This window comes from Ursus maritimus, unplaced genomic scaffold, assembly GCF_017311325.1.
Source record: "Ursus maritimus isolate PB19 unplaced genomic scaffold, ASM1731132v1 scaffold_2, whole genome shotgun sequence".
Classification (NCBI taxonomy): Eukaryota; Metazoa; Chordata; class Mammalia; order Carnivora; family Ursidae; genus Ursus; species Ursus maritimus.
In genome coordinates this window covers 15,022,205-15,049,836 of record NW_024424452.1, presented here as the reverse complement: position 1 = coordinate 15,049,836, position 27,632 = coordinate 15,022,205, and the positions used below count along the sequence as shown (strand labels likewise).

Below are 27,632 nucleotides of genomic sequence, written 5' to 3'. Positions count from 1 at the left end.
CCATGAAAGGACACAACAGTGGGGATCGTAGGGTTTCTTCGGGTGAATCAGTCCGTGAGTCTAACGATTAATCCCTTTCAGGTGGAGCTGGTCAGAATAATGTTCAGCATCAACCCCCTGGAGAACCTGAAGCTCTACATCAGCAGCCGGCCTCCGCTCGTGGTCTTTATGATCAGCGTCAGCGCCATGGCAATAGCGTTCCTGACCTTGGGCTATTTCTTCAAAATCAAGGAGATTAAGTCACCGGAAATGGCAGAGGTATCATATATTCTGGGTTCTCCTCTCGGGCTGGCCAGACCTTACACAGTAGGAGAACACCCTTGGGCTCTCCACACACCTTTCTTTCTAACCTAGAGAGAGAGCAGCATTTTTTTTCAGAATCTTGTCTTCCATCTCCCCGTGATTCACTTGGTTTGAAAGTATCTAGTCAGGCAACTATTGATTTCAGTAATGTTACCAGTTTCAGTTAGACTGTTTCAGTAATGAAACATATTCCGGAGAGTGTATTTGTAAAGTGTGTCAAGAACATAGAGAGCTAACATATTTGCTATTAAGTTAATCATAAATAATTTAAATTTATTATTAAGGTCTTAAATTAGCTAATTGCTGTTTTTGAAAACTGTAAATATTGTTATTTGGAAGCAGTAGGTCATTGTGGCGTTTTATTAGCTGTACTGATAGCTTTTTCGTTGCTTGAGAAGGGACACTAAAGAAATAGCTGGATCTTATTTGCAAATATGTTTGTCTTTTTTTTTATTAAGCAGAACTTTAGTTATCTACAAGCTTGCCTTCTAGATTTTACGTTGTGGTCAGTTTAAATAAATTATTAGGGTATTGCTCTTTAAACCTTAATCTAGGCAAATAATAGTTTGAACGCTCATAATACAGATTTTAAAAGGTGTATTTTCATATACAAAGAAAACAGCACAAAGTTAACAATTCTTATTTAATAGAGCTGAATGATAATGTACCTATTAATAAATGTATTTTACATGTTAGAAATTATGCTGAATTAATGATATGGTAAATTTGACAAATGAGTTCCTGCTTTAATAGATTCCTGGAGTGCCTTCTCTTACCCTTTTTCTTCCTGAGTGTGTGCCTTGGTGGGAGTGGGAACGGGGGCAGGGGTTGAGATCGCACTGTTCCTGCCTTGTGTGTGCCTTGTGACAGAGAGGAGGGTTCTACTCGGTGTAATGGGAAACATGGCTTTCTCTGTGCTCTGTGCTCTAAATCCTGGAATACCTTGGCAGGAGGGGCCACCTTCACAAGTGAACTCTCTCACTGCTTAGGTAACAAGTTTTAGCTATTTCTGCCATGAAACTCTTTCAAAGAGTTTCTAACCAAGAAACATACAGGCTGACTCAGTTCTCCCTCTGTTCTGACTCTGCCTAAATCTTTAAAGGTTGTGCAAATAGGCCGCACCCACATTAGGGCTGAAAATGAATATTCTGGTCACAGCCAGGGCTCTGCAGCCTCCTGGCATTGCTTTCCCTCAGAGCCCAAGCCCATGTTGAACACTTGGCCAAGGCAAGGGATTAAGAGGTAGCCTGGATAATTAGTACTTAATAATCGAAATGGGGCCTGACATTGGCTTTGGCTGACTGTTCAGAATGGACTCGAGGTCTGCAGGAAAGCATGCCACGCTGCTGCAGAACTTTGGTTATGATTAACTTAGTGATTTTATTTTCAAATGAGGATCTTAGGAATATGGGAAAAGTTAGGGGCTATGAATCAAAAAACTTAATCCTGCGTCTGCCTTTGTAGAATTAGAGAGTCCATACAGTTGCTCTGGGTCTCAGTTCCCTCATGTCTGGAATATGAAGGGATGAGACGAGAATGTTCATTTTCAGCCCTAATGGTTTCGAATGGTCTGCTGAGTTTGTAGGTTTGGGGAGAATGTAATTCGATACACCCCGTTGCAGTCTTAGGAAATGCTGTAGGCCGATACACCAGTGCTCTAAAGGTAGACTCGCTTGCCTGCTTGAGGATTGCTCAGGTGGCTTTTTTTTCTTTTCTTTTTTTCAGTGCAGCGAGGAAAGGGTTTTTTCAAGAGGTAGCGACAGGCGATCAAGGCGACAGGAGAGTAAGCCTCAGATCCACCTCCCTGAAGGAGGGTCAGGGATATCAAGTGGCATTTTTAGTCAAGGCTAGTGTTAGAGTCATGGGAAGTGTAACTCGGTTCGTCTTCAGATTTGGCAACCTTTTGTAGACTGATGTTGCTTGGAGAAAGAAGTAGTATGTGGCAGCCTAGGCTAGTTGTTGCCATTTCAGCCTGAGTTCATCTTTGCTTTTCTGTGAAAATTAAATTGAAATTGAACCAGGTGGGTGTTTTACTGTGTTGGTTTCAGTTTAATCATGATGTGATCAGCTGTATGTATTTTTAAGATTGCTTATGATTGAAACCATCAGTACAGATATTAAAAGATGCCTGAAAACATCTTTTCTCTTCCTTTTTGAAATTGTTCCTGTTTTAAGGTAGTTCAAAGTCCATGACAGAGGGGAAAATGAACCCCATGAATATTGGCATTGACTGCAGTATTGCATTCTGTGGAGAGAAAGCAAGGTGTATACAATTGACCTTTTGAGGAATTATTTTAAGGCAGCAGTATGTATTTCTTTAGTTATTTAGTTTTATTTATTTAAATAATCCCTGCATCCAGGGTGGGGCTTGAACTCACGACCCCAACCAAGATCAAGAGCTGCATGCTTTTCTGACAGAGCCAGCCAGGAGCCCCAAGGCGGCCTTATTTAAAAAAAACAAAACAACAACAACAACAAAAACTAATCATGGGGCACCAGGCTGGTTCAGTTGGTGGAGCGGGTGACTCGATCTTGGGTTGTGAGTTTGAACCCCATGTTGGGTGTAGAGATTACTTAAAAATAAAGTCTTAAAAAAATAATCATAACTGCTAAAGTGAATTTGGATTAATGCTTTTAATGTTCTACTACTTTCATTCAAGCTTTCTTTTCAAGTTTGGTTCTCAAGCTGGATCATTTTCTGTAAGTATAATATGCTGGGTTTTTTTTTTTTTTACACCGTTTCTTGAATAAGCTTGTTTAATCTTGTAGTTTATTTAATGTCTCGTGCCAATGAAGAGTTCATATTTCAGATTGTGATTATGAGAGTGGTTTGGAAAACCAGCATTATTATATCAGTGCAAGAGGCTGGTGGCTGTATTGTCATAGTTATTTTCAGTGCTTAGCTCTGTGGCCCTTGACCCCACCCAGGGGTCATGGCTGTAGGGTACGGTGGCACTCTCAGACTGCCCACACTTGATTTCCCTCTGTTTCGTTATACCGCAGGATTGGAATACGTTTCTGCTGCGGTTTAACGATTTGGACTTGTGTGTATCGGAGAACGAAACATTGAAGCACCTCACAAATGACACCACAAGTCCGGAGAGCACAGTGACCAGCGGGCAGGCCAGAGCGTCCACCCCATCCCCGCAGGCCCTGGAGGACTCGGGCCCAGTTAACATCTCCGTTGCCATCACCCTGACCTTGGACCCGCTGAAACCCTTTGGAGGGTACTCTCGCAATGTCACCCATCTGTACTCGACCATTTTAGGGCATCAGATTGGACTTTCAGGTATGTGAGCGTAGCCATTTTCTGTTCAGATTTCCTTAGGCAGCAACCCTTCCAAGACAGTGTTAGTAGTATACGGTTTTTACTCATCCGATTATTTTTATTTTTACGTGTCTCCCCTTTTCTTGAGTTTGAACTAAACGAAGTCAAGAAGGAACTGTTTCTGCTACATCTTCACTTAAAGTGCTTGGTGTATAGCAAGCTCTCAATAAAAGCCGCTGAGAAAAACTTTAAGGCCTAGCTCTGGTTTTTATATTTTCAAACACAAAATTTTTATTGAGGTTTTTCATCTTAGAGTTTTCAATACATACTACAAATATTGTTAGTAGTCTACAAATTTTTGAATGTCCACATTAGCTCAGCACTGTGCTAGCTGTAGGGAAGAACTAGAGAAAGCCTAAGATCTGGTCTTTCGATTTGGAAGTTTAGGATTATGGAAGAGACAAATATAACATGAGTTAATATTTATCAACACTTACCAATAGTTCCTGGCACAAAGGAAATGCTATGTTAAGTGCCAGGCTCCCCTGTCAGCAGGGAGTCTGTTTCTCTTTGTCCCTCTGCCCCTCCCCTACTTGTGTGCTCTCCCTCTCTCTCCAATAAATAAATCTTTAAGAAAAAAGTAATATTAAAAATAAACATCTATAGAACATTGAGTGCTGCCCTTTGACCAATAGTACCCTCTGACCACGACAGACTGTGAGTGATTCAGGAGAATGTTGAGGAAGTAGCAGAAGCTGGAGTAATTAGGAAAGACTTCCTACAGGAGGCGTAGACCTTAGAAGAATAGTCTTTGGTTCTTTGTTACCAAGAGCCTCTCAGTCCTTAGAGGAACTTGGGAGTGCCCGGCAGCCTCCTGCTGGCTTTTAAGGGTGAGAGCTGTTCCCACGGGAATGAGGCAAGGGTGGACCTTCTCCTTCTGCTGTGGTTTTAGAATACCTTGGTTTTCGTTTAAGCTTCTTTATCCCTTACCAGTTCCCTGACCTTCCTGAAGTCTGTTAGACCCCCGATCCTCAGTCTGCTCACATGTGAATGTTTGTGGGATAGCGGTATGTTTTGTGTGAAATGATACATGTAAAAGCAATTTGGAAATGGCACGAGTGCCGCACAGGTGCTATAACAGCGATGATGATAACTCACCCAGCCCCCAGCTTTCCACCTTGGGCAGTGGGGGCCCTTGTTGCCTGGCATCTCTAGGCCCTGGCTAACAGTGGCCCCTTTCCATTTGCCACACCGTGGCTCTCCCAGGTGAGCAGGCCTCAGAGTCCGGCTCAGAACTCTTGTTTCTGAAATCCCACAAAGGCAGATGTCTTGCTTCTGTGGGCTGATAGGGGATTCCTGGGTGAGTTTGATTCCAGGATTCATCGACATCCCAGAGCATAATAAATAGATGGGTTCTTACCTTTATTTACCAACACCTCTCCCTCCCTCCCACCCCCCTCCACTCCAGACGACTGTGCCCTTCACGGTCACTGTGAGCAGGTGGTGTTCACCACCTGCATGACCCTCACAGCCAACCCTGGTGTGTTCCCCGTCACCGTGTAAGTGTTTTCCTGAGCCCGGTGGATATGCGTCAGAAGCCCCATTTACCATGAGTATGACTGGGGCGCTGCGGACGCTCAGAACGCCCGCAGTAAGTTACTGTGTAGGACTGTCACGGCCAGACCTGTCTAAAGGGTTATTTAAGTTGAATTTGGAATCCTAAAGGTAGAACTTCTGCATGTAAGTATCAGAGAGTGAATGCTTCACAGGCCGTAAGCATCTGGTGTTGCTGCACGTTCTTAGGCTGCCTGTCCTGTTGGTAGAATCGTGTGACAGAAAAGAGAAATAAGAGCTAATCCTATGTCCAGGATGACTTGTAACGAAGCCTCCTGAAAGATGAAGTTTTATTCATCTCCGTTATTTGGAAAGAGTTATTTTTTACATCGAGAGCATAAATGAATCTTATTTTCCACGAAACTGTTTCTGTTGCTGAAACATGCCTCACGTTTTTTGAGCAGCTATCCATGTTACCACTTGGCCTTTTAAGGTTTTTGTTTTGGGTTTTTTTTGCCTCCTTTCTCTGTAATGGCGATAACGATCTATAAATACACGAAATACACAAGATGTAGCCTATTTGAAAGAATTCTATGATGAATTCTTTTTAAATAAGAATAATTACGGGGGGGGGTGCCTGGGTGGTTCAGTTGGTTGAGCGTCCGACTCTTGATTTCGGCTCAGGTCATGATCTCAGGGTTGTGAGATTGAGCCCCATGTTGGGCTCTATGCTGGGCATCAAGTCTGTTTGAGATTTTCCCTCTGCCCCTCCCCAGGCGCGCGTGCGCATACTCTCTTTCTCTTAAAAAAAAAAAAAAAAAAAACCCCACCAAAAACTCTGGAATTTATCTGTTTTAGATATTTGGAGGTTTATAGGACAAGATCAGATAAGTTAAATATTGTTTGCTGTTGGTTATATCTGATGAGAAGTTTGTGTATAAAACTTTCAGTCATGACTAACAATTTAGATAATTTGCGAAAATGGGCTTAAAAGGAGCAGGTCTCTCTTGGGCTACATCATGGGCAAGAGAACCATGGGTTGGTTGACTTGTGAAGGCAAAAATCTTAACAACCAGACTTCTAAATGTTGGATGCCTGTTTCTTATTCTGTTATGTGTTTGTTAAATTAAAAAAAAAAAATCTGTGAACTAAAAACATAATGGTCTTCATCTCCAAGAGATGTGTGTCTCTTATTTCTCTCTTCCACACATGTGGCTTTGCTCAGTGTTGTGCTGGGGCCGTGGGGGAGACCCAGGTGAAGGTCTCAGGCCACTGAGCCCGTGTCTTTCCCTCTCTTCCCCTGCAGACAGCCACCACACTGTGTTCCTGACACGTACAGCAACGCCACGCTCTGGTACAAGATCTTCACGACTGCCAGGGATGCCAACACCAAATATGCCCAGGATTACAATCCGTTCTGGTGTTACAAGGGGGCCATTGGCAAAGTGTACCATGCTTTAAACCCCAAGCTTACAGTTATTGTTCCGGACGTAAGTGAGAAAAATCGTGTGTGCGTCTGTCTGTCTGTCTATCTTCCTGCATCCGTGAACTGTTATGTAGGCCACCTTTACCTCCTTGGGTTAGCTTAGCCCGTGCCGTTCTAGATTTCCAGCTGGGCTGGGAGACTAGGTGCAGTAGTGGAGGCTTGGAAAAATGTGCCACCCTGTTAGTTACGAGAACTCTGCATCTGTTCTTTGTTTTCCGCTTTGATCCCCAGTGGTCGTATTTGTCAAGCAGCCGTCGTGTGCCTGACTCGTAGGGGTCACAGGGGATGCTGTCCCTTCTGCTCATTCACACGGCCGCTCAGGGAATAGTTGGTCAGTGTCAATATGAGCAGTAAATAGTCCGGGAAAATAGAAGTAAATCGGAAGAGATGAGTCTTTGGCTAGATATTGAGGCCTGGATAGGATTTTACTCAATAAGGAGGAAGGCACCGTAATCTGGACCAGTGGATGATGGGCTCGCTCAGCTTCCTGCTTAGACTTGAACCCACTTTTAACAGACTGCACGGATTTTTGTAAATGTCCGTCCTTTTCTGTCGGTATATGATAGGTAGATTTCTTTTCTTCTTTCTTGATTGTTTTCTCTTTCTTCTACCAAGTTGTAGCAGTTGGTAGGCTGGGGGCCTGTGGGAGTGAGCAACGGAGATGAGGCTGGATGCTGGGCAGAGGCCAAGGTCCAGAAGGCCGTGGGTGCCTTGCTGAGGCACTTAGACTTTCTGCATTTGGGCTGTAGGGTCTTAGTAAAGCAGTGTGTGAGGAAGACTGGTCTGCCCACTCGATGATGTGTTTATGGGGTGGAGCCCAAGGCTGATGTTTCGAGGCCTGGAGGTGTGTGTGTCTGTGTGTAGGTGTGTGAAGGAAAAGGAATGGAAGCGTGGCTGAGACGCAGCTCCTGGCAGGCCTGGTGACTGACCACCTGTGGAAGGTCAGAGAGGAGTGAATCAAGGACTTGGAAAGTGAGAGCAAGACAAAGACAGAAGCTGCCCATGGGGAGAGGCCTTCTTGGTCGGGAATAGCGAGGAATTGGGAACACAGGCTTGGGCTGTCAGCCATATGACCTGAGGGCAGTCAGAGGAAGAGGATGGAAGAGAAGGGTAGAGGTTAGAGCCTCTGGGTCTCTGGGGCCTTCTGGGGAACGGGGGGCCTGGGGGCAAGGTGCTCTTGGGAGTGTGGGAGTGTAGAAGCCAGGTCAGGGGGCTGCCTTAGGAAGGAGTGGGTGGTCCCAGGGACACTGTCTTTACTTAGATCTAGTTTTACTAGTTTAGAAGAGAAAAAGAGAAACCTCTCTCCTTCCAGTTTAAGAATTAAAGTTGAGGCAAGTCTGGATGTTATGAACCCTGTTTCCAGAAACCTAGCATTAAAATCTTCCAGTAACTCAGTGCAGATGTTTCTGGTTTATTCTCTTTTATTCAGGATGACCGTTCATTAATAAATTTGCATCTCATGCACACCAGTTACTTCCTCTTCGTGATGGTGATAACAATGTTTTGCTATGCGGTTATCAAAGGCAGACCCAGCAAATTGCGTCAGAGCAATCCTGACTTTTGTCCCGAGAAGGTGAGCGGTGGATGGTGCGGCCCAGCAGTTTGCTGGAGATCTCTGTAGACAGAAAGTCCTGCTTAGTCCTTACTCCCATTATTGCTGGTGGCTCCTTTCCTCCAGAGAAATTCGGTCCTGTCTTTTTATCAGCAGTAGTCTGCCCTCAGCCTAAATCATGGTGTTGGATTTTCAGCCATACACCCACTTCTTAGCTGGTGAAAGGTACTGACTGGGAATTGTTCTCAAAGTCCCATGGGAGAGCAGGGGTCCCTGAAGGGCTGCTTCCCGTCTGTTTCTATCAGCTTGAGAAATCATCTCATAGAATCCTGATCATGGTTTCAAAACCGTTAACTCTGTCTCAGCATAGGGTTTCCGCTGGATCGGCCGCTTCCTGCAGGAGACTTTTTTAGATTTCTATTCATTCCCTGCTAAGTGAGATTTTTTTTTCCTTAGGGATTTAGTAATTCCTCTGCCCGATAGATGCATGCCGTTTAGCTCCCTGGTGTTCGGTTGGAGACCAGAACCCAGTGAGGGTGCTGGTGGGGCTGTGTTACCTGGACTTTGCTGTGTGACGGGATTGCTCATCTTGTTCTCTTCTAGGTGGCTTTGGCTGATGCCTAATCCCACAACTGCCCGTTTTCTAAGGGAGACTGAGAGAACCATAATCATTGCCTGCTGAAGCCAGCCTGGGCCTGGACACTCTGTGAATATGTTATCTTGCAATGTTGGGTTATTCCAGCCAAAGACATTTCAAGTGCCTGTAACTGATTTGTATATATTTATAAAGATCTATTCAGAAATTGGTCCAATGATGCACGTGCTTCGCACTGGGTGCAGCCGGAACCCTTCAGCCTCCCCTGTGGACTTGGCGGGATGTTCCTGAGCAGCGCGGGAGAGGCTTATGATCTCACTGCTGCCGAGCAGACCATGCTGTCTTCACCAAGGTCACAGGGGCATTTCATCGCTGGCGGGGTTGAGGTTTGCTTTGGTTCTTGTTTCAGCCCGATATGTACAGAATGTTCGAAACAGTCTGCACCTTCGATGTGATATTGCATTTCCAAAGCCACCAATCCATTTTGTGGATTTTACGTGTCTGTGGCTTAATAATCATGGTAACAACAATAATCCCTTTTTCTCCGTTTTGCTTGCAAGGAAACATGCCTATCTTTCTTAGTTTCTTGTTTTGTTTGTTTTTTTCTTTGAAAAGAAAAGTAAAATAGTCACATTTTAATACTACTCTAGTTAGGACAGACTTGTGCTTTTATCTTGAGTAAAAAGTTAACTATTGAAAAATCACCTACATGGTAAAGATCTAAGTTTCATTTTCCATATGGATAGTGAGGAACCTGGTCTTGTTTGAGTTGAGTTGGCACTGTCTTTTCCTCCTCTCTTGTCCCTTCCCTCCATTATAAAAGTTAAAGCAGCGTCCTCACTCAAAAGAGCTTAAAAATTAAGTAAATGGCTCTAGAGTAGAGTAGAAATTAGCTGTTCTGTTTTCTGGAATGCAGACGGCAGTATGGAAAGAGAAAGATAAGTCAGTCTAATAGTCGTGCAAGAGTTTCTGGTCTTCTTTGAAGAGGGAGTGGATTTTCTTTCTTCCTTTTACTTATTGCCTATATTTTTATGCAGTGAACATATCTTCAGAAGGAAAATGGTAACTGGTAGATCAGTGACACGAAATGGTGCCTGTGGAATTGGAAGGAAGGCAGCTCTGATCTGCCGTGTATGAGGAAAACCAAAGCATTTTTCTTTCCTGGGGCATTTGGATGATCTAGACCCTTTCTCCCTTTTGCCTTCTAATCCATCTTCATGTAAAAAAAAAAAAATTGTGTTCTCTTTTCTAGTCCTTTGTTACTTGTATTCTTACTGTTTTTTCGTAATAGCTCTTTGCCTTAATAACTCATTGTCATGCCTGACTTCTGTGTTCTCCCAAGCAATGTTGTAGAGCAGAAGGGCAAGTGAAACCTTGGACGTGACTGTCAGCACTTCTTTCCCTCAACTTCAGGTCTGTAGTCTGTTCCAAATTTAGAATCAGTCGTGCAGTCTGAAATAATTGGGCCTAGAACACGTGATCCCAGGCATTCTCGAGTGGGAAACCATTGTGGGCTCTTACTGAAGATTGTTAAAGTAATCACTGTAGTAACTTAATATGTTAATATCCCTTTTTTTTTCTTTTTGGTACATTTCAAGCACAGTAATCATACTTGTCTATCCAGTTTTTTCATGAGTTGCTTACGTGATGCATGGCTAACCTGTTCATTTAGTTTTCTCTTTAGAGACTTTGAGACTTTTACGAGACAAGATGGAGAAAGAGCCATTTGGCTTGGCCTTTAGAAACATCAGTATCATTAAGACCAACAGATTTTAGGTTAAGCTGCTACTGAATTAATAAAATCCCAGTGGAGTTAGAGGGCGAGATTTATAACTGGCAGAGTACCATAAAAGGAGAAAGACAGGTGAAAAAGTGTATTTCACTGGTTTGTTCAATCCAGCTTGTTGCTAATATTAATTACCCTTGTTTTAATGACAGGGAATGGCTGGACTCTGTAGCCAGGGGAGGAAGGACTTTGTTAGGCATGAGGGAAGGAAGTGCCAAAAATGCCTGGACAGTATGACTTGTCATGAGGCCAGGACACACACTTTAAAATCCAGCATTCACTTTAGCAGGTAATTTCTCAAAGATCTTACGGAAACCCAGAGTCAGTCAGGCGTCTAAAGGAAGGCGGGGAAGAGGAGAGGCCGTGGACCTGGGTGAAGAGGTCCAGGAACTGAAGAGACGCCAGTGGAATCTCAGGAAGTCCAGAGTCCTGTTCCTATCCGGGCACTTGCAGACAAGGCCCGGTCCTCCGCCGCATCTCGCTGGGGGACGTCAGGATTAGAAGAGCATCCCCACACAGGGCCCAGGTGCCACTCCGAGGGACCCCGCGCAGGAGCCGTGGCGCGTTCTCAGGCATCTTGGACTGGAGGTCCAATCAGAGGTTAGCAACTTACTATTAAATGGTTGTTTCAGATCATATTGATCTCTTTCCTTTTTCCTTTTGTCCTTTCACTGTATGACTTGAATCAGTTTTGATTCTATTTGTAAGTTTTTCTCGTCACTAGGAGCCTGCGTTTCAGTTGCATTTTCTTTGGCAGTTTGTAGGGATTCAGCATGCTGGTTTTCAACCCTCCTGCAGGCACTGTGGGGTTACGAGGGCCAGCGGACCCATCTCACTTACCTTGCTGCATGGTGGTCAGTAGCTGATCTGTTATGGCATTCACTCCCAGATTAATTTTCTGTGTTTGAAATATGTGCATATGTGCTTTACAGAATAAAACCTCTGAATTTATTTGCCATGTCTCCCGTTTCCTGCCATCTGATGGGTGTTTTCTAAGGGAAGAACATCTGCGCGAAGTAATTGAGGGTGTTTTGCAAGCTGTTCTCTCCACGCGTCACCCACCCTCAGGATGTGGGGGGGGCCGCGTTTCCTACTCGCCGGCCTCAGCAAGCACCCGAGGGCACGAAACCTCTTCTAGTGCAGCGGACCAGCAGGTCCTCACAGACGTGGCCCAGATCCTGCCCAGAAGTAGGTAAAGTAAGGAATACAGACCACTAGGGAGCATTTGAGTAGGTGTGGGCATTTGAAGACCCCCTTTTCCTGCTCTAGAGCTCCCACACGTGCTAGGCTTCCTTCGCCAGGGCTGCATCCTCTGCAGTTCTTCGTAAAGGGAGATCATGTTCACTAACGTGAATTCTCCCCTCTTCCAGGGGCAGAGGCTCTGGATTCTCCTCCCTCCCCGGCAGGTGCCAGGGTCAGAGAGGTCAGCTTCTAGGCACTCCGTGGGACAGGACACCTCCACAGGCCCGTTTGTTTCCACCTCCTTCACCTTTCCGGCCTTCTCTCTCCCCCAGGTCGAGCGCTGTACTCAGGACACTGCTCCTGCCTCCCTGTCCTCTGAGAGCCGCGTGCTCTGCTGCTTGGTCACAGCGCACAGAAAGAGCAGAATGAACCCACAGACCAGGGGAGTGGGGTGGAGTCTGGTCAAGGTCTTTGTGAACTTGCTCAAAGAAACTTCTCTCCCTCTGAGAGAGCCTTTTTCTCTATCTCTTCCCCTCTGAAGACTCCAGACTCCTTCTCCCGTGCCCGTTGTGGACGAAGGGTGACCTAGAGTGGTTTAGCCGTTGTAAGAACAGACGGCAGGTGTAGTGCTGTGTCCAAGGGGCCGGGGGGGTTGGCTTTTGCTTTTGGTTTTATGCAGATGCTTCCCTCCAAACTCTTGCTCAGTGAGTAACAACTATTCCTGGGGTTTCTCTGAAATGCCATCCCTGTTCCAGGAGCTAGAGGGCCAGCGGCGCCTGGGCAAAATACTTAATCCTTTCGGCACTTCCGTCTCATTGGCGAGACAGCTCATAAACAAGTATTTATAATCTCGTGGCAGATCGTGATGAGATACGGAGGCTTGCGGGGTAGAAGATAATGGTCGTGAGACTTCGGGGTGGTCGCATGCGGATGGCCCTTGGAAGAGGTGCAGTTTGAACACACCCGGAAATGGGGCCGTGGGATGCGGAGGGCGGTGCTCAGAGGCTGCGGTCCAGGGGCCCTGGCTCCTTGCTGGGTGGAGAAGGGGAGGCCTGCAGGGACTCCTGCCCCCTCCCGAGGACAGGATTCCTCTGGGCTGCTGCTAGAGTGGCCCCGCGGGGCTGGCCTGCCAGAGGCCGTGCAGGGACATGCTGCAGGAAGAGAGTTCTCAGCCCAGAAGTCCAGGGTGGCAGGGACGAGCCCCGGCTCCAGCCCCCACATGCCGGGTAGCCCTGGCTGAGTGGCCTCACCTCGGTGCTGCCTACGCCGTGCCTGCTTCTCCCTCATCAAGGATGGGAAACGATGCCCGAAAGGAAGTTACATAATTGAACATCATGACACACAGTGATATTTTTAAATTTTCGTTTCTTCTATTTAATTTGAAAACGGAGCTTGACCACTAAATTGATTACACAGCCAACTAATGGAAGGCAGCCTGCAGTTCCAAAACTACCGACGTGGATAATTTATGAGAGCCCTTACGGCAGAGAGATTGCAGAGTCTGAACTCCACGATTCTAGCTAGCAAGAATTCATTTTGCCGTTTTGAGAAAGCTACAATCTCTCTGGTCTCAGAACTTGGGAGCCTGACATCTTGAAATTACATTGACCACACCTTCATTATAAAGATGAAGTAGTTATTAATCTAAAAAATAATTTAAAAAAATACAAAGGCGGGGGGCTCCTGGGTGGCTCAGTCAGTTACAGGTCTGCCTTCGGCTCAGGGCATGTCCCAGGGTCCCAGGATCGAGTCCTGCATTGGGCTCCCTGCTTGGCAGGGAGTCTGCTTCTCACTCTCCCTCTGCCTCTCCCATTGCTTGTGCTCTCTCTCTCAAATAAATAAAATCTTAAAAAAAAAAAAATCTAGAGGCACACAGAAGGGGCTAGGGAAGGTACTTCCAGTGAAAACCTTTGTGCCCTGAGGTTGTCTTGGAGACATCATTCCCCTGCCCCTTGATCTCCAGCCTGGCTCTTGGATCACCTCCTGAATCTGAAAGACTTCCTTCCCAGAGACACCTGACTCTCTGTCTTCTGTCTCTGCCCTTCTACCCTGCAGCACATCCATGACTGTGTGACTGGTTCACGTGCGTCATCCGTGCACAAGCGGGGTGGTCCATCTCCTTGGCACGGGGATTCCCATGCGGGCTCACGTGATGAACACTGCAGCCGTCTGCTACCTGACCTGGGACCCCTTACTTTCCCTCTGGTCCAGGGCACCCGTTCCAGGCTCGGTCTGGCTGCTTTCCTGCCCTAGCACTGCCCAGGGGCCACTCATGCTGGGGCAGCTGCTGGCCACCTGTGGGCACGCTGATGAGCGGAATCAGGGTCGCACTTGGGCAGCAGGGACCCCATGGCTTTCACAAGCGCCTTGAGCTCAACCCGATCAGTCCTAACCTTTACTTTTTATAAATTTTACTATCCTGAAAAGAGAGAGATCATATCTTTTACCAACATGTAACTTAAAAAAAGAGGACTAACTGAAATATAAATAAAAGGGAAGCAACATGTAATGAACTCGGGTGCATTTTAAGTAAAGGTCTGGGCATCGCTACCCTGGAAGTGATGACAGTGGGATTCGATCTTGTGCCTGTGGGAGAGAGGATGGCTGTGCGCGGAGAGTGACAGGCGAGCTTCAGATGGGCCACTCCGACTCCTGCGGCAGGGCTGGAGATGGGATTTTTGTTCGATTTCCCAACAAAACAAAGTACACTTTTCCCTCAGTTTAGTTGCGTTCCTAGAAAGTACAGCATGTGTCTAAAAAATATTTCTGCAAAATGGAGTTAGGTTCCAGGCTCAAATGATTGTAAACATGTTTCATCCCTACATGAAGGGTGGATCAGACACCGGCAGGCTTGTGAAACGTGATAGGACTTTGCACTGTCCTGTGGATGGCCTCCGTGTCCGAGGAGAGGGCCCCTGTCATTGCGATAACCAGAAACCTCCCCTAAACAGAGTGTCCCCTAGGGGTGGCATCACCTTGTTGACAGCCAGGGCCCTGGCGTATTAACCCCGTGCATTCTGCCCCAGACTGAAATCTCCCCGATGCCTCGGCTTTTGGCTTCCAGCCAACCCTGGGCCCTTAGAACTGCTGTCATTCCCTGGCGTCTACGGTCCAGGTCCACCAGCCTGTGATCTCTGCCTCTTCCCGGTTTGCCTGACTGTGGCCCACACATCAAGGTGATGCCGTGGGCTGGAGAGAGGTAATGCCTGGTCCCTAGTTCTCCAAGACGAAGAGGTTGGTCCAGGAGGGCAGTCCTGTGATTTGCCTCCTGCCTCGAAGATGTCCATCCGGCTACTTGTGAAAGCCAAGATTCCACTCAGGCAGGGCATTGGGAGGGCGGAGCAAGTGGTGTACTTCCTGTCCCCATCCCTCGCCCTGTATGCACCCCCACCCCCCCACCTAGCCCCAGTGCACAGAATACCAGGAGAGCAAGAAAAGGGAGTAACTGATCTTAACCCACATTCATGTATGTACGTTTTTGCCATACCCATACCCAGATAGAAAAATGAGCTGTAGGTCTAGCATGTGAGAAATTTGCCCGTGGGGTGTCTAGGTGGCTCAGTTGGTTAAGCAGTTGCCTTCGGCTTTGGTCATGATCTCGGGGTCCTGGAATGGAGCCCCGAGTCGGGTTCCTTGTTCAGCAAGGAGTCTGCTTGTCTACCCCTCCCTGTGCTCTCCCCCAGCTTGTGCACGCACGCTCTCTCTCAAAGTCTTAAAAAATTTTGCCCATAAAGTTGCTGGTGCAACAGAAACATGCTGTATATTGGACCGTGGGGGAAGGGGTTGGCTGATTTGTGGGGTAGAAATACTGTGAACGGGAAGCTTGTCAGAAATACACGGTGGAAAACCAAGAATTGGGCTAGAACTGCACAAGACCTGGAGAATGCGGGCTCTGCATCTCTTAGTGATAATGATGTTAGAGATTGGGGCCTGGGTTGGACTCTGGAAAAATGAGATGTCAAAAATCTAAGCAAGACAGGCAAAGCAAAGAAAATCTTTGAGGTGGTCTGCCCAGAATCTGAACGTATTGGCAGCCAATGGATGAAGCAAGATGTGTGGGTGGGGTTGTGTGTGGTTTTTAGATGGGGACCCTCCAAGGTACATCTTTGTGTATCTTTAGCCCCCACACCATAAGCCTGCGACACGCATACTTTATTTAGAGCAAATGATTGTGCGTATCCCTCTGGTAGCCCATTCTAGTGACCAGGTCACGGACAGATAATAGCCTACAAGGAAGCAGGAGAACATAACGGTTAGGAGGTTGGGTTTAGGATCTGTTGCCTAATTGGCATTGTCTGGGTTCCAGTTCTGGCACTGCCACTTTACTCTTGGTAGCCTTGGGCAAATCTCATTTGTACTCTGCGTCCGTTTCCTCATCTGTAAAAATAATGATTGACAATAGTATTTATTACCTGGGGCTCCTGAGAGGATTCAGTGAGTTGAAATACGTGGAGCTTGAAGATGATAAATGTTAGCTGTAATTGTGAAGACCTGGAGTCAACCTGCTTACCTTATTCCCTGTCCATGCAGGGACTATGGCGGGGCTGCAGGACAGCTCTTGGGGTACAGGGAGAAGTCGGTGGAGGCAGGACCAGAGCTGAGCCCATAAGCCCTGCCTCTTGTTCTCATCACACCCTCACTACTTTAGTCCCTGGAAATGTTAAAGGTCCGATTCCACAGTCCAGTGCCACAGAGATTTGCTCTGTTTTCCAGATCACACTATGGATGGATGACGTTTCTCATGACTTCTCTGACTGGAGATGCGGAGGACTAGGACGTCACCCATCTGGAGTCATGAGTCCCTCCTGATAGAGCAGGTACTCCAGGTTGGGGCACAGGAGTGGTATCAGGCTGCAGGGCGCAGTCTGCTGGTTATGTAATGAGTTCTGGTCCTGCAAGTTCAGCCCCAAAGCACATGACACGGGACAGGAGCCGAGAGCGTTTGGGACTTGCCCAAACCCCCGTGGCAGAGTCCCCAGGTGGTACGGTGGCATTCATAATAACATGGGATCCCAGTGCAAGAGTATCCCAGAGACCGGTGGGACTTTATCTCTCACCTCTAGTGGTAATGAATTTTACCGCACGCATTGGATATGAATTTGCTTAGGATACATGCATGACTCATTAACCTAACAACACACGCGAAATCCAGCGGGTCAAAATGCCTTGACAATGGGATGACATCATGGTGTCCGTTAGCTAATATCTCAAGCCACATGAGTGGTTTAGGGTGAGAGTCATTGCTCAGAATTTGTCAGTCTCTATTTCAAACTGTGCTTATTAATTGGGCATTATTTTCTGGATGACTTTTTGTCAGAGCTATGGAAAGCATCGTTGTATTGAGCTCTTAATGGAACTTCAGAGAGACCTCCCGGTAGTAGGAGAAGGAGTTGGCTCCTCCATCATCTGTCATTTGCTTGTACTTAAGTATTATTTTCAAAGAGTCTTTTTAACCCATTTGTCCATGTTGTGGGTGTTAGTTTTAAACCAGTTAACGGGAAGTCATGACTCCCCTTAATGGTGTCCATATACACTGCAGTACCTCTTGATAAGCTGGAGGTGGATGAAGTGTGAGGGCCCTTCCCTCAAGGCAGCCTGCAGGAGTGTGCACCCCACACGTGACACATGTCCGTCCAACTCACAGTCCAAGGGAGGGTGATGATGTCGACTTGTATAGTTAATCCGGGTGGAGCCTCATTTCAATCTAGTTTTTATAGAAAAGTTAGGAATTGACTGGTGCCATCCCATTGTCTGAGTTGTGTGTACCCCACTCTGGAGAGTACTGGTTCTAGACTGTGTTGGGACCTCTCAGTAGAAAGCCTAAAAATTTTTGAGCCTTTCCTCACCAGCAGAGGGAGATCTGCATTTGAATGGAGCGCTTCACTTAAGGAAGGCTGATTCATCCGTTGGCGCTGTAGCTGGTGGGGGTAGTCTGGATCCCAGCTGGATCCCAGGGTATGTCCAGGGCTGAAAGGTTCAGTCATGGGTATCTCTGGCAAAGTGTTAGGCAAGTACAAAACAGGACAAAACTGGCAAAACCAACTATTTCAGGGCTTTGGAAGTTGACCGAAGGCAAATAAACAAAAAGTTGAGAAGCATCTATTTATGGAAAACCTGAACTTTTGGAAAGAGCAGTGGGGGTCTTGCCTGGAGCTGTTTCCATTTCCTCTCCCAGTCCCCAACTTACAATGCTGCCATGCTGAAGGTGTCTTTGAAAACTAGCAGTTTCATTGTTGGGTTTGCTTTGGAGGAGAGGGGGAACACCCATGCTCAATGGCATTGTCAGTAAAAGTAGCAAGCCCGGTAGGAAATGAAAGCCCATAGCTTTGGTAGCCTGAGGTTGCAGACCTACTTGGGGCAGCTGGCAGTCCAGTGGGCTATATAGAAATTTACCAGGGATATCCCAGAAAACAGAGAACCAGAGAGGGCTGATCAAGCTTTCCACACATCCCTGCTTCAGTGGGAGGTTGTGACCCAAGAAGGCTCAAGCTCTGTGGTAGAGAGTAAAAGCTGGGAGAGACTTGAAAACAGACCACATTTTGACTAGGCTCCCCCACTGGCCCCCAGGTCTATTGGCAAGGGACGAAAGCCTCACTGGGTCAGGTGTTTGAACAGAATCTCTAACCAGTCATTACCTGACCCCCCTACTAGACAGACTCAGGGACAATTTCTAAGCAGATTTTATTTTACAAAAAAATGAAAATATAAATTAAAAAGCTGAGTAGAGACATCATGAGTTGTGTACCACGGTGGGGGGGGGGGGGGGGGGGGGATTCCAAAGGTTGAGTCTAGGCAACTTACTAAAAATAAAACAACAAACTTCAAAGGAAAAAAATCGGGGTCCACAGTGGCTAGAATATGTAAAATGTCTGGTGTTCAGGGCCTCCTGGATGGCTCAGTCGGTTAAACATCTGCTTTTGGCTCAGGTCATGATCCCAGGGTCCTGGTCACTGGGGAGCCTGCTTCTCCCTCTGCCCTTCCCCCTGCTGGTTCTCTCTTTCTCTCTCTGTCTCTCAAATAAATAAATAAAATCTTCAAAGAAATGTCTGGTGTTCAACAAAAAATGGAAACCAAAATGAAAAATACAGTAGCATTTACAACCACTTAAACTTAGGTATGAACCTAACAAAGCATATATGGAGCTGATGAAAGAAATTAAAGCCAAGTAAATAGGCATATGGGGCTCATGACTGAAAGACTCATAGTAAAGATGTCAGTGCTTGCCAAATTGATTTAAAGATTTAATGCAGTCCTTTCAAAATGCCAGCAAGGATTCAAAATGCTAGACATAGATAAGCTTATTATAAAATTTTTAAGAAAAGGCATAGGTTCTAGAATATCTAAAATAATCTTTTTAAAAAAGATTTATTTTAGAGAGCGGGTGTGCATGTGTGAGTGAAGGGAAGGGCAGAGGCAAGGGGAGAGGGAGAATCTCAAGCAGACGTCTCCGAGTGCAGAGCCAGAGGTGGGACTTGATCTTGACTCGAGCTAAAACCAAGAGTCAGATGCTCAACCAAGTGCCACTGAGGCACCCCTAAAACATCTTAAAGTAGAATAAAAGGGGTAGAATCACTGTGCCCAATATTAAGGCTTACTCGATAGCTATGGAAACAGCATAGTACTGGTGAGAGGACATATGCAGGGATCAGAAGCAGAACAGGAAGCCCAGAAATAGACCCACACAAGTACGCCCATTGGATTTTTTTTTTTTTTTTTTAACAAATGTGCAAGAAACAAATCAGCGAAGGAAAGATAGTCCTTTCAACAAACGGTGCTGGAGCAACTGGACATTCATAGAAAAAAAGATGAACCTTGGCCTAAGTCCCACGTGTCATGCAAAAATTAGCTTAAAATGGATCATGGACTTAAGTACAAAATGTAAAGCTATAAAACTTTAGAAAAACCGTGGGAGAGAATCAGGATCTAGGGCTTGGCAACAAATCCTGAGACATGACCCCACACATAATCCATAAAAGGAAAAGTTGACAAGTTGAACTTCATCATAGCGTAAAACTCTTGGTGCATGAAAGACACTGTTAAAAGGATGAAAAGACAAGCTACAGACTTGGAGAAAATATTTGCAAACCACATACCCAACAAAGAACTATGGTGGAGAATATGTCAAGAACTCTCAAAACTCAACAATAGAAACACTAAACAGCAATTCAATTAGAAAATGCGCAGAAGATATGAGCAGATATTTCACTGAAGAGATTTCAAATCAGCAAATAGAAAGATGGTTAACATCTTTAGCCATTAGGGAAATGCAAATTAAATCCATAACAAGGTTTCATTACAGACCTATCTGAATTGTGAATGAATGAATGGTGACAACATCAAATGCTGATAAGAGCAAAGAGAGACTGAATTACTCATACATTGCAGGTGGGAATGTACAATTGTACACCCACTCTGGAAAACTGGAATTTTTTATGAAACTATTAGCATGCAACTAACCATACAACCCAGAAATTGTACTTTGGGGCATTTATCCCAGAGAAATGAAAAATATACGTTTACACAAAAACCTGTACATGAATGTTGTCAGCAGCTTTATTCGTAATAACCCCAAACTGGAAATGACCTCAGATGTCCTTCAATGGGTAAATGGTTAAAAAAAATTGTGTATCGCTCTGGGCTGCTGTAATAAATTACCGTAGACTGGGTGGCTTACAAACAACAGATGTATCTCTCAACAGTTCTAAAGACTGAGAAGTCCAAGATCCAGCCTCCAGCAGATTTGATGTCTGGTGAGGGCCTGCTCCCTAGTTCACGGGCAGTCATCTTGCTGTGTCCTCACATGACAGACAGGCAAAGAAACTCTCTGGAGTCTCTTTTATAAAGGCACTAATCCCATTCTCGAGGATTCTGCCCTCATGACCAAATCACTTCCCAAGGACCCCACCTCTAAATACCATCATAGGGTATTATACCATCCTAGGTTTCAACATGAATTTCGAGGCAACACAAAAATCCAGGCTGTGTCACTGTGGTTCATTCATATCACGAAACCCTACTCAGGAATAAGAACAATCAATTGGGGCGCCTGGGTGGCGCAGTCGTTAAGCGTCTGCCTTCGGCTCAGGGCGTGATCCCGGCGTTCTGGGATCGAGCCCCACATCAGGCTCCTCTGCTGGGAGCCTGCTTCTTCCTCTCCCACTTCCCCTGCTTGTGTTCCCTCTCTCGCTGGCTGTCTCTCTCTCTGTCAAATAAATAAAATCTTAAAAAAAAAAAAAAAGCAATCAAGACACGCAACGACTGGGGTAAATTTCAAAGGCCGTATGCCAAGTAAAAGATGCCAGTCTTAAAGGGTCACATACTATATGATTCCTCTTATATAACTTTGTCGAAATGACAATTACAGAATTAGAAAACATTTCTTCGTAGTTTCCAGGAGTGAAGGAGGGAGGGTGGTGGGTGTGGGTGTGGCTATAAAAGGACAACAGGAGGGATCCTTCTGATGGAACTGTTCTGGATTTTCACCATCAATGTCAATATCCTGGTGGTGACACTATACTGTAGTTCTTCAAGGTATTAACTACTGGGGAAAACTGGACGAAGGGCTCATGACATCTCTATTATTTCTTAAAACCGCATGTGAATCTATAATTACCTGAAAGTAAAAATATTGATTAAAAAATCTGAGCAGAGACATCAGTCTCCTTCACACTATGGAGGAAGATACATTTCACAGACTAACCTCAGCAAGTTACTAAAAACAAACAATAGCAACTCTCAGGGAAAATTCAGAATCCCAAGTTGCTACAGTATATCATGCAAAATGTCCAGTTCTCAACAAAAAAGTATGAGGTGTGTGTGCAAACAGAATATAAAATCCATATTTGGTGAAAAACAGTCAACAGAAGCTGTCTCTAAGTGGACCAGATGTGGGATTTAGCAGACAAAGGCTTCAGAGCAGCTATTATAAACACACTCAGAGAATTAAAGGAAAATACAATCGAAGAATTGAAGCAAAATATGATTAACAACTAAAAAACAGGGAGTCTCAACAAAAGCAATGAAAAATATGACAAAGAACCAAGTGAAAATTCTACTTGAAAACCAATAACTCGATGAAATATTTACTACATGGTCTAAACAGTAGATTTGAGATGTAGAAGATTCAGTGAACTTGAACATAGATCATAAAAGCTACCCAATCCTGAGCACTAGAGTGGGGGAAGAAACCCAGAAACGATTGGATTGAAGAAAAATGAACAGAGCCTCAAGACCTGTGCTGGGTTAGTCAGACCTGTCAGTATGAACTCATGTTTGCCTTGATATATGCAGATGGGGCGGAAAGAATTACAGGTGTGTGGATACATACGGGTTAGAATACATACATACATTTCCAAACTCTGTCCACCGAGAGGGCCTTGAAGCTGAAGCACTCCCGTAGCAATAAGCACGCCTAGTACCCAGATCTCAGGTTCTAAATACCATTCTCCAGTAAAAGAGACTGAGGCTCCTTGGGAGAGTGGCTGATTCTAGGACCGGGGCAGGGTCCTGGTCCCAAATAATATGTGTAGATGCCCTCTGCCCCCTTCTGGGAGGTGGAGCTTGAATATGGTCTGGGCTGAGTGATCCACTTCCGAAGAAGAGAGAAAAGGGAAAAATAATAACGATACAGTGGAGAAATCTGGCAGATGCAATCTTAACCGAGTGATGAAGGTTACTATCACCATTAATGTCATGGTGACATTGTGCGCCCCTAAAACAATGCATTGGAAAGGATACTTCCCCCTGTGAAGGATACTTCCCCCAAACCTATAACCTATTCTAATCATGAGAAAACATCAGAAAAACCCAGATTGACAGACATGCTGCACGATACTTTGCCAGTATTCCTCAAAAGTGTCAAGGTCATAAAAATTATGGAAAGATTGAGAAACTGTCACAGATCGGTAGAGACTAAGGGGACACGAAGATTAAATGTTATGGGTACCCTGGGTTGTGTCCTGAAACAGGAAAAGGATATTAATAGACAAACTAGTGAAACTGGAAGAAACTCTGTAGTCTAGTTAAGAGCATTGTTCCACTAACAACTTCTTAGTTTTGACAACATAGTTATGTTAGATATTAATATTAGAGCTTACTCGACACAGACACACACAGACACACACAGAAGGCTCTATGGGAACGCCACTGTCTTTTTTCTAAAACTAAAATTGCTCCAAAGCAAAAAAAAAAAAAAAATTGTTGTTTGTTTAAAGAGTAAGAAATATGTCTGTGTAATGATATGGAGAAAACTCCCAAGATGTAAGTGAACATATCAACGTGCAGAATTTTAGGTGTAGTTTGCTCTCGTTTGGTTGTAAATGCTGAGGCCCTTTCTGGAAAACTCCCCAACACTGGTAAGAGAGTTGCATCAAGGGAGGGTAATTGAGTGGGTTGGGGCGAGGAGTGGGAGGGAGGCTTTTTCCTTTCAAATTTTATACCATGTGCAAAAAAAGTGAATTAAAAAATGTACATAATATTGCTTTTGGTCAAAGGTACATATATAAATTCCTTAAATCATCCAGGATTAGGAAAAAGAAACTATTAAAAAAAACATTTGAGCTCCCAGAAGCAGCAGCTGACTTGAACATTAGGAGCCAGGATTAATTGCTCTCTGCGCTAAAGCTTGGGAGAAAGGCCACCCTAGAAGCTGAGGGCTTGAGGCTGGAGGGGAGCAGGTTTATACCTCAAGGACCGACACCACAATCCTCTGTTCCATTTCTCTGCCCCTCATTCTTTTTTTTTTTATGCTTAATTTAAAAAATTTTGTTTATCTTGTTCAGTTAGCCACTGTATAGCACATCATTTGTTTTTGATGTAGTGTTCAGTGATTCATTAGTTGTGTATAACACCCAGTGCTCGTCACAACATGTGCCCTCCTTACTACCCATCACGCAGTCACCCCCTTCCCCCACCCCTCTCCCCTCTGAAACCGCTACTTTGCTTCCCGGGGTCCGGGGTCCGTAGTCTCTCATGGTTCATCCGCCTCTCTGATTTCTCCCCCTTCCCCTATGGTCCTCTGCACTATTCCTTATGTTCCACATAGGACTGAAACCATATGATAATTGTCTTTCTCTGCTTGACTTACTTCACTTAGCATAATCCCCTCCAGTTCCATCCGTGTCCATGCAGAAGGTGGGTCCTCATCCTTTCTGCCCCTCATTCTTACTTGCTGCTTTCCTCCTTACCAGGTTTGCTTGCATTCACCCTACTGCCCCTACCCTGCTTTGCTTTTCTACGGAACACTCACATCCCCTAAGGCAGAGACTGTATTATATATTTACTTGCTCTGGGTTGATTTTGCGGCATAGCAAACCATCCCAAACTCAGGGGGTAACAAATTTTATTATGCTTGTGGATTCCATGGGTCGGGAGTTTGGACAAGGCACAGCAAGGATGAATTGTCTCTGCTCCATGAGGCGTGGGGTCTCCGTTGGGGGAGACTCCGTTGAGGGTGACTGAGGGCTAGAATCACGTGTCTGGTTCCCGCATCAGGATGGTTGGAAGACGTCGCCACCGGGGACTGTGGACGGAGTGCCCCCATGTGGCCTTTCCAGTTGGTTTGAGCCTCTTAGAGCATTTACACGTGTGTCCTAGAGAGGCGTGGACCACCCTTCTCCACTGGCTGAGGCAGTCACAGACCTGCCCAGGTTCAAGGGGAAGGGGCATCACTCCGCCTTTCCCTGGGAGGAGTGCCAAGGAATGTCGGCCCTGTTTTAACACCACCACCCTTGTTTATTTCTGTTTCCTTTCTGTGAGGACAGGGACTTTCTCAGTTCTGTTTCCGCACATCCCTCGAAGGCACATGAAGAGATGTTGCTGCCGGATGTTGTGTAGTGATCGTGTTAAGCGAGTGTCCCTTTTTTCCTAGTTTTAAAAGTTCTTATTCAGAAAACTTCTCAAATGGCAAGAGCATCTTCTCAGATGTCTGTGGGGATGACCAGATGGCCCACCCACTTCACTGCTTCTGAATTCACATGCAGTTCCCACAGCCCCCGGGGCTTCGCAGCACCGTGGTCCTGCTGGAACCTACAAGCTGTTGGAGACACCCTCAGCCTTGCGGGGGAGCGGGTGGAACGTATGCATCCCCGGGGCCCAGCGGCACTTGGAGGGGCTGAGCGGTGTCCAGCAAACGAGGGTCCCCCTGGATTCACAGTGCCTCTGGCTCTTCCCGACGCTGCCAGCTGTCCATACCACACCCCGGAGCACGAGCTCCTAGGACCCTGCAAGCTGAAGGAGCTCAGAGACCTTGTGAGCTGACGTGGCCCCTAGTAGGAAGATTCATCTCCACCGTCATTGAATCCTGGTCCTTTAGGCCAAGACCCTGAGCTTCTCCACACATTCTGGGGTTTGCTCTCAGCAGAACAAGAATTTGTCATGTTGAGGACACGCAGGCCTTCCCGGGTGCTCACACATTTCTCATCTCTGCCATTGTGCGCTGTCTTGTTGGGATGGCAAAGCCAAATTGCTTGCCCTCTTGCTACAGCAATAGGGCCACCCATGATGGTCTCTCCACTGGACATGTTCTCTCCCCTCCCCAGCTCCCAGGGGCCAGACTTGTGGCCTGTGTAGCTGGTCAGTATGTCTGTTGTGGGGCCATACATCTCAAGGGCAGTGACACACGATGGAAGAGTGTCTAAAGCCTCTCTGGAAGTAATGCCCAAACAGGACTGGGGAACAGTTCCTAGTATTGAGGCACTGTCTGTTCCAAAGATGGGTCTTCCTCCTCTCTTTAATCCTGTGACTTCCCACACCCCCTCTCAGAACATTCCCATTGCTTGAGAGGTGAACTGGGTTCAAAAGCTGACTGAGGTGCTGTGGCCAAGATCATCAGAGATTGGCCATAGCTTCGCTGTAGTCCTAGGGCTGGTCCTAGCATCTGGCTTACTAAGGGGGGGTATGAACCAGGAACATGGCTGTAGCCATCTGCTGTCAACACCAGAAAGCAGTCTTTTTCATTGCTGCATAGTATTCCTTTATGTGAATCGCCCACACTTCTCTGTTCTGTTGCTGGGCATTCAGGAGTTTTCTGTTTGGGGTCTGTTACAAATAACGATGCTATGACTATTACAGTACACGCAGGGCGCCTGCGTGGCTCGGTTCATTGAGCCTCCGACTCTTAGTTTTGGCTCAGGTCATGATCTCAGGGTTGTGAGATCAAGCCCCACGTTGGGCTCTGTGCTCAGCACAGAGTCTGCTTGAGAGATTCTCTCATTCTCTCTCTCCCTGTCCCTCTGCCCCTCCCCCCACTCAAGCTCTCTCAAATAAATATCTTTAAGACATTAAAATGTCTCCTTAAAAAAATATTACAGTAAACCTGTTTTGTTGAACAAACATAAGCATGTCTGTCACGACCCCAAGATCACGAGTTGCATGCTCTACTGACTGAGGTCGAGCCCCACAGTGGGCATAGAGTTTACTTAAAAAAAATATTAAAAAATTATCTTTTTATATTTTAGCCACTCTGGTGATTGTGTTTACTCGCCATTTGAATATTCCTTGTTTTGAAGAGCTTATTTTAATATCTCGCCTATTTTAAAATTGCATTGCCAATATTTATCTCATTGATTTCTTTATATAGTTAAGATACAAGGCAGTTGTCAGATAATGTATTGCAATTGTGACTTGTCTTTTCAGTCTCTTAGTGGTGTTTGATGGCAGACATTTTAATATTCATGCAGTTTAATTGATTCAATTGTTTCTTTTATGATTGCAGTTTTTGTGTCCTGTTTAAGGAATCTTTTCCTGAACGCATCTCAAGAAGATATTCTTTCCGGTTTCCTTCTAGAAACTTCCTTTTACCTTTCACATTCAGACATGCAATCTATCTGGAATTGACTTTGTGTATGAGATAGGAATCAAGTGTTGACCCCAAACCATTTGTAGAATAGATCAGCCTTCCTCACTAAACTACAGGGTCACCTTAGTCATAGACTCCATTCTGTTCCACTGATCTCTTTGTCTGTCCTTGTGTTTACATCACATGACTTTTTCCCCCAGTTTTTTTTTTATTGTGGTAAAATACGCATAACATAAAACTTACCATCTTAACCATTTTTTAAAAAGATTTATGTATTTATTTTAGAGAGAGAGCATGAGTGGGAGGGGCAGAGGGCGACGGAGACGGAGAGGGTCTCCATGCAAGCAGTCTCCATGCTGAGTGCGGGGCCGGAGGTGGGGCTTGATCCCAAGACCCTGAGATCATGAACTGAGCAGAAACCAAGAGTCCAATGCTCGACGGACTGCGCCACCAAGGCACCCCCATCTTAACCATTTTTGAGTGTACAGTTCGGTGGTATAAAGTTCCTTCATATTGTTGGGCAACCCTCACCACCACCCATCTTTTGCAGAACTCTTTCATCTTCTCAAACTGAGACTCTGTACCCATTAACCAATAACTCCCTATTCTCCACACCCCCAGCCCTTGCCAACCACTATTCTACTTTCTGTCTCTATGGTTTCAGTTATTATAAATATCGCCTATAAATAGGCCCACATGGTATTCGTGTTTTGGGGACTGGCTTATTTCACTTAGCATAATGTTTTGTAGTGTATGTCAGAATTTCCTTCCTTTTCAGGTGATGAATATTCCATTGTATACGCATGCTGCATTTTGCTTATTCATTCACTTGGACACTTGGGTTGTTTCCATAAATTTCCCTGTCCCAGAGTCTCAGGGCACAGAAGCATTTAAATCTTCAGAGATGTCTAGGAGTTAAGGAAGGGTGTTTATAGATTTTAAACACAGGTCTGTGTATATAGGCAGAGACAAGAACTGCTTCTCCTTCCCTTCTTCGTACTTTTAAATCTTCTTATGTTTTAAACATATCTGCTTAAGACCCTGCCCTCTTCTTTGTGTGTGTTAAAAAGCACATAACAACAACGAAAGCACAGAACATAAATTTACCC

The 27,632-nt window shown here is 45.5% G+C and overlaps 1 protein-coding gene across 1 annotated transcript in view; it reads left to right on the top strand.

The window, feature by feature from the left end:
* The window catches only part of TMEM248 (transmembrane protein 248), a 31,098-nt gene extending 19,603 nt beyond the window's left edge, over positions 1–11,495 (top strand). The window contains exons 2-7 of the mRNA XM_040636555.1: positions 82–258; positions 3,307–3,592; positions 4,980–5,130; positions 6,432–6,615; positions 8,041–8,184; positions 8,767–11,495. Of these exons, the coding sequence (XP_040492489.1) occupies positions 100–258; positions 3,307–3,592; positions 4,980–5,130; positions 6,432–6,615; positions 8,041–8,184; positions 8,767–8,787 (945 nt within the window). The 5' untranslated portion in view covers positions 82–99 and the 3' untranslated portion in view covers positions 8,788–11,495. The remainder of the gene's footprint in view (positions 1–81; positions 259–3,306; positions 3,593–4,979; positions 5,131–6,431; positions 6,616–8,040; positions 8,185–8,766) is intronic.
* Positions 11,496–27,632: the final 16,137 nt, after the last annotated feature.